The sequence below is a fragment of the Diadema antillarum genome, unplaced genomic scaffold (genome assembly GCF_040938485.1).
Source record: "Diadema antillarum isolate AM-2024a unplaced genomic scaffold, OU_Dant_1.0 seq00001410_RagTag, whole genome shotgun sequence".
NCBI classification, from domain to species: Eukaryota; Metazoa; Echinodermata; class Echinoidea; order Diadematoida; family Diadematidae; genus Diadema; species Diadema antillarum.
The window spans coordinates 166,204-180,000 of NW_027272164.1; the positions used below are offsets into that span (position 1 = coordinate 166,204).

The 13,797-nt window shown below is 38.8% G+C and overlaps 2 protein-coding genes across 2 annotated transcripts in view; one reads left to right on the plus strand and one right to left on the minus strand.

The window, feature by feature from the left end:
• Window positions 1-3,020: 3,020 nt before the first annotated feature.
• LOC139709148 (GPN-loop GTPase 2-like) lies at window positions 3,021-6,564 on the minus strand. Its single transcript, XM_071621107.1, has 5 exons — window positions 6,103-6,564; window positions 5,603-5,759; window positions 5,153-5,313; window positions 4,462-4,592; window positions 3,021-3,168 (listed from the first exon to the last, which is right to left on the minus strand). The coding sequence occupies exons 1-5, from the start codon at window positions 6,550-6,552 to the stop codon at window positions 3,084-3,086; spliced, it is 984 nt and encodes a 327-aa protein (XP_071477208.1). The 5' UTR covers window positions 6,553-6,564; the 3' UTR covers window positions 3,021-3,083.
• A 4,873-nt stretch (window positions 6,565-11,437) lies between these two features.
• The window catches only part of LOC139709118 (S-adenosylmethionine-dependent methyltransferase Rv2258c-like), a 12,780-nt gene continuing 10,420 nt past the window's right edge, over window positions 11,438-13,797 (plus strand). Inside the window, exon 1 of the mRNA XM_071621078.1 lies at window positions 11,438-11,744. The gene's annotated coding sequence lies outside the window, so the exon portion shown is untranslated. The remainder of the gene's footprint in view (window positions 11,745-13,797) is intronic.

Here is a 13,797-nt window from a genome sequence, read left to right on the forward strand (position 1 = left end):
GTAAAATTAAATTATTATATAAACATGATTCAGGGAGACCAGAGGAAAAACAGACATTGAAGACAAAGACCGCACAATCAGACACAGGTACCGGTGTATGAATTTCCACTAGCTATGTAAGGCTGGGGAAATCTTACCGACATTCATAATAAACAGTAACAAATTTAACTAACCAAAACACAGGGCTGCTACACATAACGTAATGAGCGGCTAATCGAGCCACTACAACATAATTATTGATTGCCCTGCCCAAATGGAATCATTGCATATGTAAATGTATTGAAGCAGATGTTGGGCTATGATGTGCACTGGTATGTGGTCTATCAGCCAGGTATGGGCTACCGGTATTCAGTTTCTTGTACTGATATCATCAGTTGTGATTTGTACATAATACATTTGTGTTTGGAGTTTAATCTGTACAATCGGATTAATGATGTGTACGTTGATTCATATCCATGTCATCCATTTAAAAATCAAAAATTCTTCAAATTGGTATGCTTGCTAGGTACACTACATGTGACATCAAGTTCAATAGACAACTTTTCACACAGACACTTACACAAAGTACAATTCTTCCATGCACATTTCATAACATATTTTCATTGTATTTATTTGTCATCTTTTTACACACAATCCAATCCACATTTCACCTGAATCATACATGTCTAAAACGTACTGTATAAAAACTTATGTTTATGATCAAGCCACATTCTTAAAGGACAAGTTCACCTTCATAGACATGTGGGTTGAGTGAATGCAGCAATATTAGTATCTGTAGAACACATCAGTGAGAGTTTGAGGAAAATCAGACAATTCGTTCAAAAGTTATGATTTTTTTTTTAAGTTTCTGCTCACTCAAGGCTGGATGAGCAGACTACTATAGCTTGTGATATCAAATGTGTACAACGATTACAAGGAAAGAATAAAGAAAATTCAACATTTTTTCACTTTTCTCGCATAACTAAAGTACATTTGACTTCTCTCTTTCAGAAGGTAGGGGGAATAATATTACATATGTCAGTAACAAATCAAAGAAATGTGCTGCACTTTATTCAAAAAGCGAAGTTTTGTGAAATTCTTTTTATTTTCTTTATATCATTGTATGCATATGACATCATACACTGTAGTAGTCTTCTCATTCAGCAGTGACTACACAAATATTTTAAAAATTCATAACTTTTGAACAGATTGTCTGATTTTCTCCAAACTTTCACTGATATGTTCTATTAAAGGTGCATGGTCCCGGTGTTTCAGTCAAATGCGTACGCGGGCACACAGCGCAAGTTTCCTACAGAGACCTACACTATTGATTCCTCTAGCGCTTACGCTTTGGCCCACTTCCCCGAGTCCGAAGAAGTCCAGTCCACTGTAGTCAGTGGTCCGATCACAGTTCGGCTCATGATTCGGCTGAGGGGGATGACAGCTTTAGCAAACTTCTTTTGTGATGTCATAATAACATGCACATATGCACGCACCCTGGCATAACTACAGACTGCGCGATGCGCAGAGAAGAACGTTACTTAGCAACACCTACGCACTTTACTCTTGATGACAGCTCAACTTCGGTAATCTTCATATCTATGCTAACGGTGATTGGCAGTATCATCAACAGCGCCCTCTACACTACTGGGACTATGCCCCTTTAATATTGTTGCATTCACTCAATCCACATGTATATGAAGGTGAACTTGTCCTTTAAAGAAATTGATGATTATGGAGGTGTGTGAACAAAGCCAGAACACATCAAGAGCAATGATGAAAATGTGTTTCTCTCGAGCTACTGAAACCCCAATGAAGCATGTATCTTTTCCTAAGAATGTGTGAAACACAAGGATTATCAAGCCAGCATGTTGCAGGCGCAAGAAAATCCTTTACTCTCCTTTCTCCCCAATACCAGCTGCAAACGCTGATAATTTGCACTTTGTGCAAATTCAATCTAAGTCTTCTTTCTCTTTTGAAGATGATTGAGGTCATAATTCCTGTGAAGTGTTTGCCGAACAATAATAAAGAGATTAAAAATGATTCTTTCTTGCTTTGGTTTTGGTTTTGGTTTTGTTTTTGTTTTTGTTTTTGTTTTATACATTGGCAATGGGATCAAAGCGAAGAAGTGCAACAGAAGAACAAATGACGGCATCAAATTTGCAGTCTTTCAATATACACATCTAGGGAAAAACTTGTCAGTTTATGGCAAGATTGAAGAACGACACATTCACTGATGCACAACAAACAATTATGAGCAGGCATGTATACTTTCCTGTGGTTTGCTAGTTGGCTCCTAAGTTTGCATTGCTCTCATCATTCACCTGTCATGAACATCAATAAGGCCTACCATCAGACAGATGCTTACTGCCACAATAAACTGGCTTACCAATGTATTAAATTCTACAGATATTTCTCCACTAAAGGGTCTAGGTACACAGAGGTGTGGATATCATGTGTGTGTTTATAATGAGTTGATGTACATGCATTGTGCGCACTGCCCCTCTTGATTGGAATGTCAAGATAAGAATGTGTTTCTACACCTGGCGTGAATCATCCTATTAACCCATTGAGGACTGACTGATTTTGCTATATCACACATTTCCCATAAATACTTGCGCGAGTACACTTGGGACTCATCCTCAACAGGTTAACACCCTTCTCTGCAAGTCTTATCTCCCTAAAAATTGTGTGAAACTGATGGCTTCCTTTCTGTGAGGAGAGGTTGACAGGGAAAAACATCTCCAGGCACAAATGCATTAAGATCTATTAATACCAGACATCGTTTGGACTCAAATACTGGAAGGAATACTCCTGTCCACCCTCTCTGTCATCATCAGGAAGAATCCAGTACAATGCAATCCTCTCAAGCATTCCTGAAATGCCCTTGGAGCACAAGAAAGCAAATATGCTCAGAATATTTGCCACTTGCTGCAGTTCGATGCACAGTATGAAGTATCGATGGACATTTTGATTCCATCGAGACATTACTGCCGACGTCACATTATGGTTCTTTGCATTTCAGTAAAGTTGCTCTCGATTGCAGCACAGTTCCAAATAAGCGCATGCACAGTTCTGAACAAGTACATCCGCTCAATATGCTGTCACGTATCCATCTGATCTTGACTTGTACCTGGGGCTGCGCTGGCTGCAGGTTTCTCCATGTACTTCTCCTGAACACTGGCAGTCCTGTTGTATCATACCTGTTAAGGAAAATTCTCTTCACTCTGGGAATCAGATTATATGTACATTTGTACTACAAACTTGCATACACAATTGAACAAGAAACACAAATAGACACAGCAAAAAGAGATTTAATATTTGTTGTCTCAAGATCATGTCACTTATCAAGTCCGGTACATGCCAATTTTTTTTTTCTTTTTCTCTCAATTTGATGGATTTATATTTATGTAAAAATCACAACATTGACTTTAAAAATGGGACAATGCATCATAATGTCACCTTTTGACAATGTATGTTGCTTCCCCACACTGTTTGAAAGGTGAAATTTGAGTAATCTGGTAATGATACAATATGAAAATACAGTCAACCTCACATAAGTCAAATCTACTTGGACTGAAGAAATAGCTTTGACTTAGAGAAAATTTGATTTATGAGGGATTAAATTCAATAGCATATAAAGCTTGGGGACTTGAAAAGACCTTCGACTTATGCGAGGTTGACTTAGCAAGGTTGACTGTAATTAAAAATGCTGAAAACCCCTGCAACTTATGTGTAGGTGTACACAATACATCTTCCTTCCCCCAGATTATAGCTATTATACCTAAATTGACTTCAGTTCAACACACACTACACAATCTGACCACCTGCACCACCAGTTGCGTGACTCAACAACACCACACACTATGTGATCAGACCACATAACATGCACACTTTACTTGTATCATAGCAAGATGTCAGTACATTATACTCTTGTGTGTGATTGGCTGAAAGTTCCCACACTGATCTTGAAAATTTGAAATGTCAAATCTTCATGACTGGCATTGCAACCCAGCAGCAGGACTGGAAAATGGCAAGGCTGGTGACATCACACTTCTGGTTTTTATGTCGTATGACTTGCATATATCATGGAAAAGTTGTGTTGTGTGAGGTGGCCATATAATGAACTAGAATAATAAATGCCAAATCTGGTAACAGACAATGAAACTATCTGTAAGAATCACTACCAATAAGAGCTCTAAAAATATAATAAAATAGCAGAATGAATACCTATCCACTCTGAGTCTCCAGGTTTTCCAAAAGTTTGTTCTGCAGAAAATCTTGCACTGAGTCTGACCTTTAATGAATATCACAAAAGAGAGTGCAAGGGTTCTAGGCTCTCCTGGATACCTGGCCAGTTTTGGTACTGGTTTTCGTGACCACTGGAAACAGAATTCATTACTCTGAAGATGAGGAAAAGAGGAGAGATTCCATATATCTACAGCAATACACATGCAACAAGCCGCTTCATACAAAGGATACTTGAAGAACTCAAAGTCGGCTCCCACTGCACACGACATCAGCGTCTGCAAGTTACGCTCCTCCAGATCCCCAAAGACATACCCATTGGCCTTGTCGATGGTCTTCACAACGTGCAGGACACTCTCCTTGTCCTGTTTGGGAGACAAAAATAACAAATACACGTGTACAAACGTAAAAACAAAATTATGAAGAAACAGCAGGATTAACTGAGCTGGAAATTGCAATCGTGCGTATCTCCACTATCATAACACATTGATGGAATGATGTACAGTACACTTTCATCATTCATGCACACCCAATAGCAAGATGAGTTCCTTTCTTATGATTTGGCATACAGCTGTAATGGAATCTAATTGGTAAACTACACAAAGTTGAAGCTATCTGCTATGTTACAATTACGAAAACTAATGATTATGATAATAATAATAATAATAGTAATAGTAGTAGTAGTAGTAGTAGCAGTTATAATAATAATAATAATAATAAAGATAATAATAATAATGATAACAATAATAATAACAATACAATGATGATTATAATGATATTGATATTAATAATAATAATCATCATCATCCTCAAATACTTAAAAAAATGCACTCACCTTGGCAACAATCTACCCATCCTTCCATCTACACTTCCAACACACACACACCAAGCTAACCAAGACAGCATGTCCCTCTGTAAAACCAACCTGTATGTTGAGAGTTAGGAAGGAGACCAGACTGTAGTCCTCCACCACACCTATGAGGGCTTCATTCAGTTTCTTGAACCGCTTCAGGAACGGGTCCGCCTCCAGGTGGGACAGCAGGTAGCCCAGGTCCAGGACCTCTGTGTAAAAGTCCAAGTTGAAAGCTGCCACAACAGGAGTGAAATGAAGCAAAACAAACGATAGATATCACTAACAATGGATCGGCAACCTGCAAGTGGTAGAGTAGAGTTAATTTGCCAGATGAATTCTGGTCTCAGATATTAAATGCGAGATCAACTGAAATTCATTCATGACTTATTCATTCATATTTATAATCAAATCAATAAATTAATTTTGTATTTCTCATGTGGAATTGACAGATAGGAACAGGATATTTTCTTATGTGGCAGCAGTGAAGGACCCAACAACAATGCATTCCAACATGTGTCTAACCTAGTCTGCCATATTGCTCGACCAGGTCTATCTTGGACAGGACGTTGACGTGAGGAAGTTCCAACTGCAGCATGGTTGAGAGGGAGGTGAAGAGGACACTGATGAACTTGGCTGGGTCGCTGCAGTAGTGTGAGTCCACGAGATGGACTGAGACCAGCTGAGTGAGAAAAAGTTAAAAAAAAAAGGGGATATGTCCAATTACACGCTCTGTTCTGTTCTGTTTTTTTTTTAATGTTCATTACCAACACGCCATTAGACAAAAATCAATGAAGAAAGATGAAATTGATATCATAGTCACAGGCGACTCCTGTTATATACTTATAATAAGTCGAAGTCCTCAGGACCAGCAGTTTTCTTTTGTTATATATGACAAAATTTTGTTATGGGCTAACATCTAACTGTTAAATGTATATAAAGGTATAAAGATAATTTGGGGATGCGAAATCGTACTCACAAAATTTCATTATAACTGTGTTTGTTATAACAAGAGCGCCCTTTACCTTGAATTGCCACTTCTGGAGTTGTGTTACAATGTTCCTGACTGAGTTGTGGTGCGTATACAGCTCCACCTGGCCTGGGCAGTCAAACAGGAGGTAGTGGTCTTTGAGGGCATCCAGCTGGCTCTTGAGCCAGTCCAGGTTCTTCTCCAGGTACTCCATGCAGTAGACCAGGCCCCCGTTTGGTCCCAGTCTCAGCTTCTCCATGACGTCCGCTAGAGTGACGAGGTCCGAGATATCGACACTGGCCTGGTACGGGAGGAAGTCGTTGGCCGGGTCCAGGTTCACTATTGCCACCTTCCGTCCCGTCTGCGACAGAAACTCCTTCATCCCCGTGCAGTAAGTGGTCTTGCCCGAGCCAGGTGGACCTATTACTAGCTGGGCAAATGCCATCTTGATTTTATTCTTTTTTTTTTCTAGTGACTTATTCCTGCAGCTGAAGAGAATGATCATTAAAAGAAAAGAAAGCCGGGAATAGCATATCATCATATACACTCCGATGAAGTCATAATCATCACAAGTTACTACTATCCCGATAGAATCCCATTTTCTTTGCTCAATTTTCCAAGTGCTAATAATACACTGTAAATAATATTCATTTCTGGCCAGTTTTTCTGTTTACCTATGTTTACTATCTCACATCCTTACAACAACTGTACAGTATAATAACATTATTCCCCCCCCCCCGCCCCCCCCCCCCCCCCCCCCCCCCCCCCGGGCCTTATTCAAGGATGGCTGCACAGGATGAAGAATGGACTTGTAAGATGAACGAGGTTTGTTTTAACTGATTATGATTTCAAAAGATGTTTGAAGCGTTATCACTACGCCCTCCCATTCTACATTGATGACTGGATATACACTACCAGTTCACCTCCACCAGTCAATGACCCCTACCAATACTCTCCACCTCATCCAGTGAGTCATCGACATTTATCATCCCTTGAGTACTTCTAGCCCCATCTAATTTACGACCAGGCTAAGCCAAACCTAAACATCCTGCCGGTCCCCCATTGATTACTTAGAATTGTTGTTAAATCCAAATCCAAGAATACTACCTCCTTTATAAAACTAGTCCCGCCTTTGTTCCTATAACAACCAAAGTTTTGCCCAATTAAAACCCCTCTTTAACATTAAGACTCCACCCCCATTCACCCATTCATAGTGTGTTACAACCCACAGCTGTAATGGTTACAACAGTGTAACCAGTGACCAATGTGTAATCCTCGTGACTGAATGTATGAAGTGAATTACAAGTTGAATAACAAGCAGAGAAGAGGATTTGGATTCTGACGCTCTAAGAGAGAGGATCGCTCTGAAACGCCTCTCAAATAAAGTGCACATGGAAACTTAACTGAACTGTGTCGCCACTCATTTCTACTGTGTGTACCTCTCAAAATTATCAACCGATCCCAAGTAGCTAAACATCCGCTACACAACACTAAATCAATCCAAAAACGAAAAGTCTCGAAATTTGACACAGATGAAACTGCACTTTTTTTTCCTGACTGCTATTGAACATACAACGTAATTTGGATCAATACCATTATAAATGTATATGAGTTTAGGATGTTAAGAGTATGAATGATACATTCGACAATTCTTTTTGAGAGCGCCTCTGAAAGAAAGAGGTTGAACTTCTTCTTCTTCGTATGTACTAAATTACTGTCCAACACCGTGGGGGCCAACCGGACAGGAAGGTGTTTGTTGAAGAGTTCTTACTTAGTAGTTGGATTAGAAGGTTGAAATCTTGACGGATCTCAATTCGCAAACTATTCGAAGAATAGGAATACCCTACTCAGCTATGATCAACTGTGCCCATGCCTGGCAATCAATACTTTTTGCTTGCATGGCCCTGACACAACTCCCACGAAATTTAGTACAACTGTGCACGAAAGACTACATGTGGGACTGAGGATCCACTCGTCCTTTGATCGAAATTCCCTAACGAAAAGAAAACAACTGTCTGAAATACAAACTAAATAGTCTAGACGTAATGCCGCAACGCATTCATTGCCTTTACTAATGATGGACATCTAAAGATCATTTTATAACATAAAGAGAGTAGAAATATCTTTGACTTTTACCAGTGCCAAGGTGGAACGGCCGTGCAGCAAATAGGTCTTACGCCCTCTTTGTCTCAATTGCTTGGCGATTGTGTGTATGCAGGGCTCACGCACAGAACTCAAAGACTTCTGTGGGCTCACGCCGGTGGGCAGCTGCTGCTGAGCTCACACGGGTAGTTACTAGTATTATAAACTGGGAGAAATGAGGTGTTTCATCTTCGGTAACCTGAAAAAAAAAAGAGATATAGATCTACCCTTTCATTCATCAAATTTTCGAGGGGGTTGCTCTGCTCAAACTCTGTCTAAGGGTTCGCAAAGCCAGACTACGGGTTCTTTTGACTGAAAAAAAAAAAAATCACATTTATTTTCTGTACATCCGGAACCCAAACAAAATGATATAGTAACTGTTCCTTAATTCAATGAGGAAAGCTTCTATCTTCCAACCAAACTGCAGTCTATAAAGGAATTCAAACTTAATATCTGCAGCTATTCAGTATTACCCCAAACCGCATATCTGATTTTTAACTATTTTTTCTTCATATATAATTTAGCAACTTTAGTACGACTTTGTGAAGCGGTGTACGGTTACTCCATTACATATACAGGTGTTACAGGTATTTACAAAATAAAACAAAATAAAAACTAAAACTAAAACACACAAACAGAAACATACACAACAAAACCAAAGGAAAAAAAATCTTTATCGCTCTCTTATGTCCCTAAATCACTGTCGTGTCTGGCTCTGTCAAAGAATCATATGATATAAAGCTTTTAACAAAAAGACGCTAAATCCATCGAAAATGATGAATTGTGCACCTTTTGGAAGCAAGCTATTCACTATCATAATATGAGGCCTATACACACGTGCTATGCACGGTAATCGAAATGTGGAAAAATCGATTACTGTATTAATTTTCTGCACAAAGTTAATCAGCTAGACTTCAAATAACGCGATTATCTTCTGCAAATCAAACATTATAGTGCAAATATAACATAAGTAGATCACAAAGATAAAATAAACCGGATACTGGGGGGGGGGGGGGAGGGGGAGGGGATGGAGTGAGAGATGATATGTGAGAGAGAGAGAGAGAGAGAGAGAGAGAGAGCAAGGGAGGGATAACTCCCGTGCAACTCAGTGACACAGGCAGTTTCAAAATGTAGTTTTTGCCTATTTGTTTATATGGCATGGATGCGGGGATGCTATCACAAATTTATTGTTGGCCATGCTTTTCACAATAATATTATCATACGGATATTTTTTTTTTATTTTTTATTTTGCCGTGTCACATGTTTTTGTCTTGTGTGGAATGGAGGTATACCAAATTCGACAAAAGGAAGGATTTAAAATACAAAAAATTGTCAAAATTTCTTACAAATCGAATCGAAAACTTGTCATCTCACTAAGCAGCAAAATGTGTGCAAACGAAGTGGTTTCGTCGGGGCGGTTTGTAAACATTCGTAAATAGTTGCAATCAAGTTCGCAAACAGTTTTCGTTGTCGTTAACATTTTTTCTCAAGTGTTCAAATTAAATTACTTTGCAACTGTTACAAACCCCGGAGAAACCCAGAATATCCTACGTTCACAAAATTCCCGCGCAGTGAGATAATCGGGGTATTCAATGAACATCATCATTTTATTACGCCAGACTGACAAATATGTACATATTCACCTCTTAACTGAGAAAACGCGTGTAACTTGTTCTCACCATTTGATTCAAAGAATATTATTAAGTAGCACTGCACTCTGTTTTTTTTTTGGGGGGGGGGGGGGATAACAAACTTATTTCATAGGCAACTTGACAATCGTATATAGTTCGTTCCTAGATAAAGGTTATTACACAGGTGACCTATATGTAAAAAAATTGTATAGATTATGATATTGTTGACGTGAAATCTATGAATATACAATCATCCTCAAGTATCAACTTGAAGACGATCGTTATATGCCGCAGTTTCCCCTTCAAGTATCATGTCGAAATATTGTAGGATTCAAGAATGTAACCTGTGATCATTAGACTTTTCAGACCAAAATAATTCATTCGGCTAACCTGTTGAGAGTTTGCCTGTTACTTCATTTTGGAAGATAGCAACCCGAAAAAGTTAAATACGATGATCAACGTTTTATCTCTTTGAAGTATAGTTGCATAGAGAATACCCAAAGGGGGTTTGTTTGCAGATCAGAAAAATAAGGTCCTATATCGATGATCAAACTCTGCTGGAAGAAAAATAAGAACAACAACAGCGACAACAACAACAACAACAACAACAACAACAACAACAACAATAGTGTGTTCACAATGTCTTCACATGGTCCGCATCAATAGCAGTGATCAATGGTTCAACATTATAAACAATTAATGACACAAAATTCATATTTTCTTGCACAAAACATCTTTTCATTAACATCAAAGAATATATTGTTATGTATATTGTATTGGCACTTCATGGAAGATTGAAATAAAGGGAAGTTCAACAAAATCGATTCAATTTTGAACTGATCATACACCCTATTAAGAATCTGGGTAATTGGTGGTGCACGGTCTTAAATCTATAGTCCAATTTAAACTCCGTAACAACATCTGGATTACAATGTATAACGTGTACATGAATCGAAAAAAGAAAATACATACGTATAACGTCATTTACGAATTAAATGAATATTGTTCTAACAAAAAAAAAAGGCAATTTAAAATTCACCCCCCAAAATATATATATATATGTATATATATACGAACATGACAAAATGACTGTTATTTTAAGCGGTTGCTTGACTTCTTTTGGAGCTTGTGTAATTTGGACCAGTTTGTAGTTTACATTCTGTTGTCATTGTTTGCTTTCTCACGTACCAAAGTCCACCAAACTTTTCAGTCGAGATATACAAGGGCCTGCATAATAAATATCAACGATCGATAGGGCTTGAGTCTGGTATTTTAACCTTCTAAACTTATGGCCAGCAGTACAACAACTGTACTTTGTCTTTTGTACTTTGTGAAGACAATTATTATTCCGAAGCATCATTGGTGGTACACAAATCTCATTGATGAAGAATACTACTTACAAGAGTGTCGCATGCTATGGGGTTCGCCCGTGCATCCTTGACCTCGGACGAGGGAAGTGCAAGGGAGCAGTATGTCTTCCTACTCTAACCATTTCCATAATTTTATGGCATAAAATCTAGGCACTCACTTAGTCCCATCGGCCTCGCCTTGTTGAACTGTTCACACCTAATTTTTGTCCGAGACGGGATACGAAAATCAAAACAGCTCCCTCTTTCGTGTGCGAATATTCGTTGTGATGTCATATAGTTATTGGAAGAACGACGAGATAAGACTGGAAACCAGGCTAGGTAGACAGCAAGGTATTTTCAAGGACGATTCAAGAAAGGGCCATGATAGCAGGAAGATGTGCAGCTGTGCTGTGTGTTTGACCACCTGGTTTGACCACCTCCCTGCTGTTATGCGATGCAGAGCAGACTCCCGATAGTTCCCGCTTGCAGAATTTGCAGTCTCCTGCTCTCACGTGCACCTTCCGACAGATCCAAGGCATATTTCCAATAATTCCGCTGCAGAACAGAGGTGAGAGGTTAACTATACACAGCCCAGTCGCTGTACATGGTACGTCGCTGTTTTCGCATAGCGTAACAGCGTCTGGTCGGGCTAGTGAGAGGTAAGCTTCGAGCCCTCGACTTGTATTTGCCCTTCTACTACTCGTTCTGATAAAACATATCATTAAATGCAAGGTAGTTCTTTTCGTTGAGACGATTGTGAGCCTCCACGACAAAACTGCGTTGAATGAATCGCATTTCATTATTTTGACAAGTTGCTATCGCCGTCGCGTCGGCCGCAACAGCTCGCGGCGCGGCGAACAGTACATTATGCTTTTATCACATGTGGTGCTTGATCATTTTTACGCTAAGGTTGGTCCCTGGGAGCAGAGAGGTAGCTTGAAGCGTTGATCGGGAGGTGAGACTCACTCCTGACGACAATTTAAATACACACAAAAAAATTGTATACCGTGGAGCTAATGTGTGTATATAGTGCTTTTTTTTTCAAACGCAAAGGAAGGGGGCCCTACAGTATAGAGATATTAGCATTAAGCTAACCAAGTTTTTACATCCAAAGTGTCTCTTTCATGAAAAGCCTCGAAATTGTGAGATTTTGTAACTTTCTTACGAACGATGTCCACCTGACACAACTGATACATTGTAGGGCCTATAAGTAACGGGAATGTATAAACGATACGCCATACACCCTGTTCCTTTGATCCCCTTTTCTCTCAATCTGTCTCCTGTTTTGTTTTTTTGGTATAGTTTAGCTGTTAATTTGACTTTTATTTCCAGAGAGAAAGCATCGTGGCGTTTTATTGAACACTGGGACTGTCGCCACACGAAGCGAGAGATATCGATTATCATTAATAGTTCAAGTTCAAGTTTAAGTTCGAATTTTTCGTTTTTCCACTATAAAGTAATATAAACATAAATCTCACTTTCTTGAGTGACAGAAATGATGCATGTTAATTTGCACAAAGAAAACAACAATAATAGGAAAAACTAACAGTATCAATACATTGCAATTGTTGCCGAGGTATAACGAAAGTGAAAGAATTGTCAATATGCACTGTGTGAAAAAACGGAGACACTCACTAAAAAGACAATTAATGCTTGTAGATTGTGGGCCCCTCTTGTATTAAAAACTCGATGCAAAATTTGACTGAATATAGCAACAAAGCAGCACGAAAAGTTTGGCATAAAAAGTTTAGCAGCCCACTAAGAAACAGTGGCATAGGGCCTTACCATGCATGGAGATACTGTTTGCAGTCTCTCCGTCACCACGAGTCATGGATAGCCCAATGAACTTTGCGAAAAAAAAAGTGAACAGAGAGAAACACATAAAAATTAATGTAAACATGTTTGGACGGCAATGACACATTGATGATGGAATAATTAGTCTGTATAGTCTTATTGTCCGATGTCCAATCAAAATTAATGATGATATCAATATCCCCTCAGCCCCACCATTATACTAAATTTCTAATTTCTTCAAGTGGCGAATTTCAAGACTACACCAATTTAGTAAAATTCATGTGCAGTATACTTGATCTGTCCCATAGATTTATAATTATCTTTTCTTCCCGGCGTAGTAAATATCCACCGTTACTTCTTTTCCCATACTGTGTCGCACTTCGCTAAATGCATGCAGGCTATCGCTATTCGTTTAATCTGTCTTTTTCCTACATGTATTTGATTTGAATCAAAGTAATTATCAAATCAATGTTTCACTTTTCTCCGCGTGTGTATATATAATGTGTGTGTAATACATGTGAGTGCCCGCGCTGATTATGGCAGTGGTGCGAGTATGTGTGCATGTCATATACTATAGGCATCCTGTATTGTAGTATGTTCCATGTGCCTCATAGTACGTATATATACAAAGGGCAAAGTTTTTATTTGAACTGTGCAGTGCAAAGGCACGCTTCGTGACGCTTTAATACATTTTGTTCATTCATGGCATTCTAAACATCGCTATGCGTGGCCACATGACAATCTTGAATACGGGTGTCATATATAAAGTTTATAATAATTTGTCTAATGTATTTCTCTTCAGATTACTTGAAGACACCCACAAAAACATTCTGA

What these genes read in the sequence shown, in the direction of transcription:
- LOC139709148 (XM_071621107.1), bottom strand. Translation starts at nt 6,552, where the DNA reads ATGATCATTCTCTTCAGCTGCAGGAATAAGTCACTAGAAAAAAAAAAG. An exon ending in CGAGCAATATGGCAGACTAG is followed by an intron (nt 5,314 to 5,602) that starts GTTAGACACATG and finishes CTGTTGTGGCAG; the next exon opens with CTTTCAACTTGGACTTTTAC. An exon ending in TCCTAACTCTCAACATACAG is followed by an intron (nt 4,593 to 5,152) that starts GTTGGTTTTACA and finishes TCTCCCAAACAG; the next exon opens with GACAAGGAGAGTGTCCTGCA.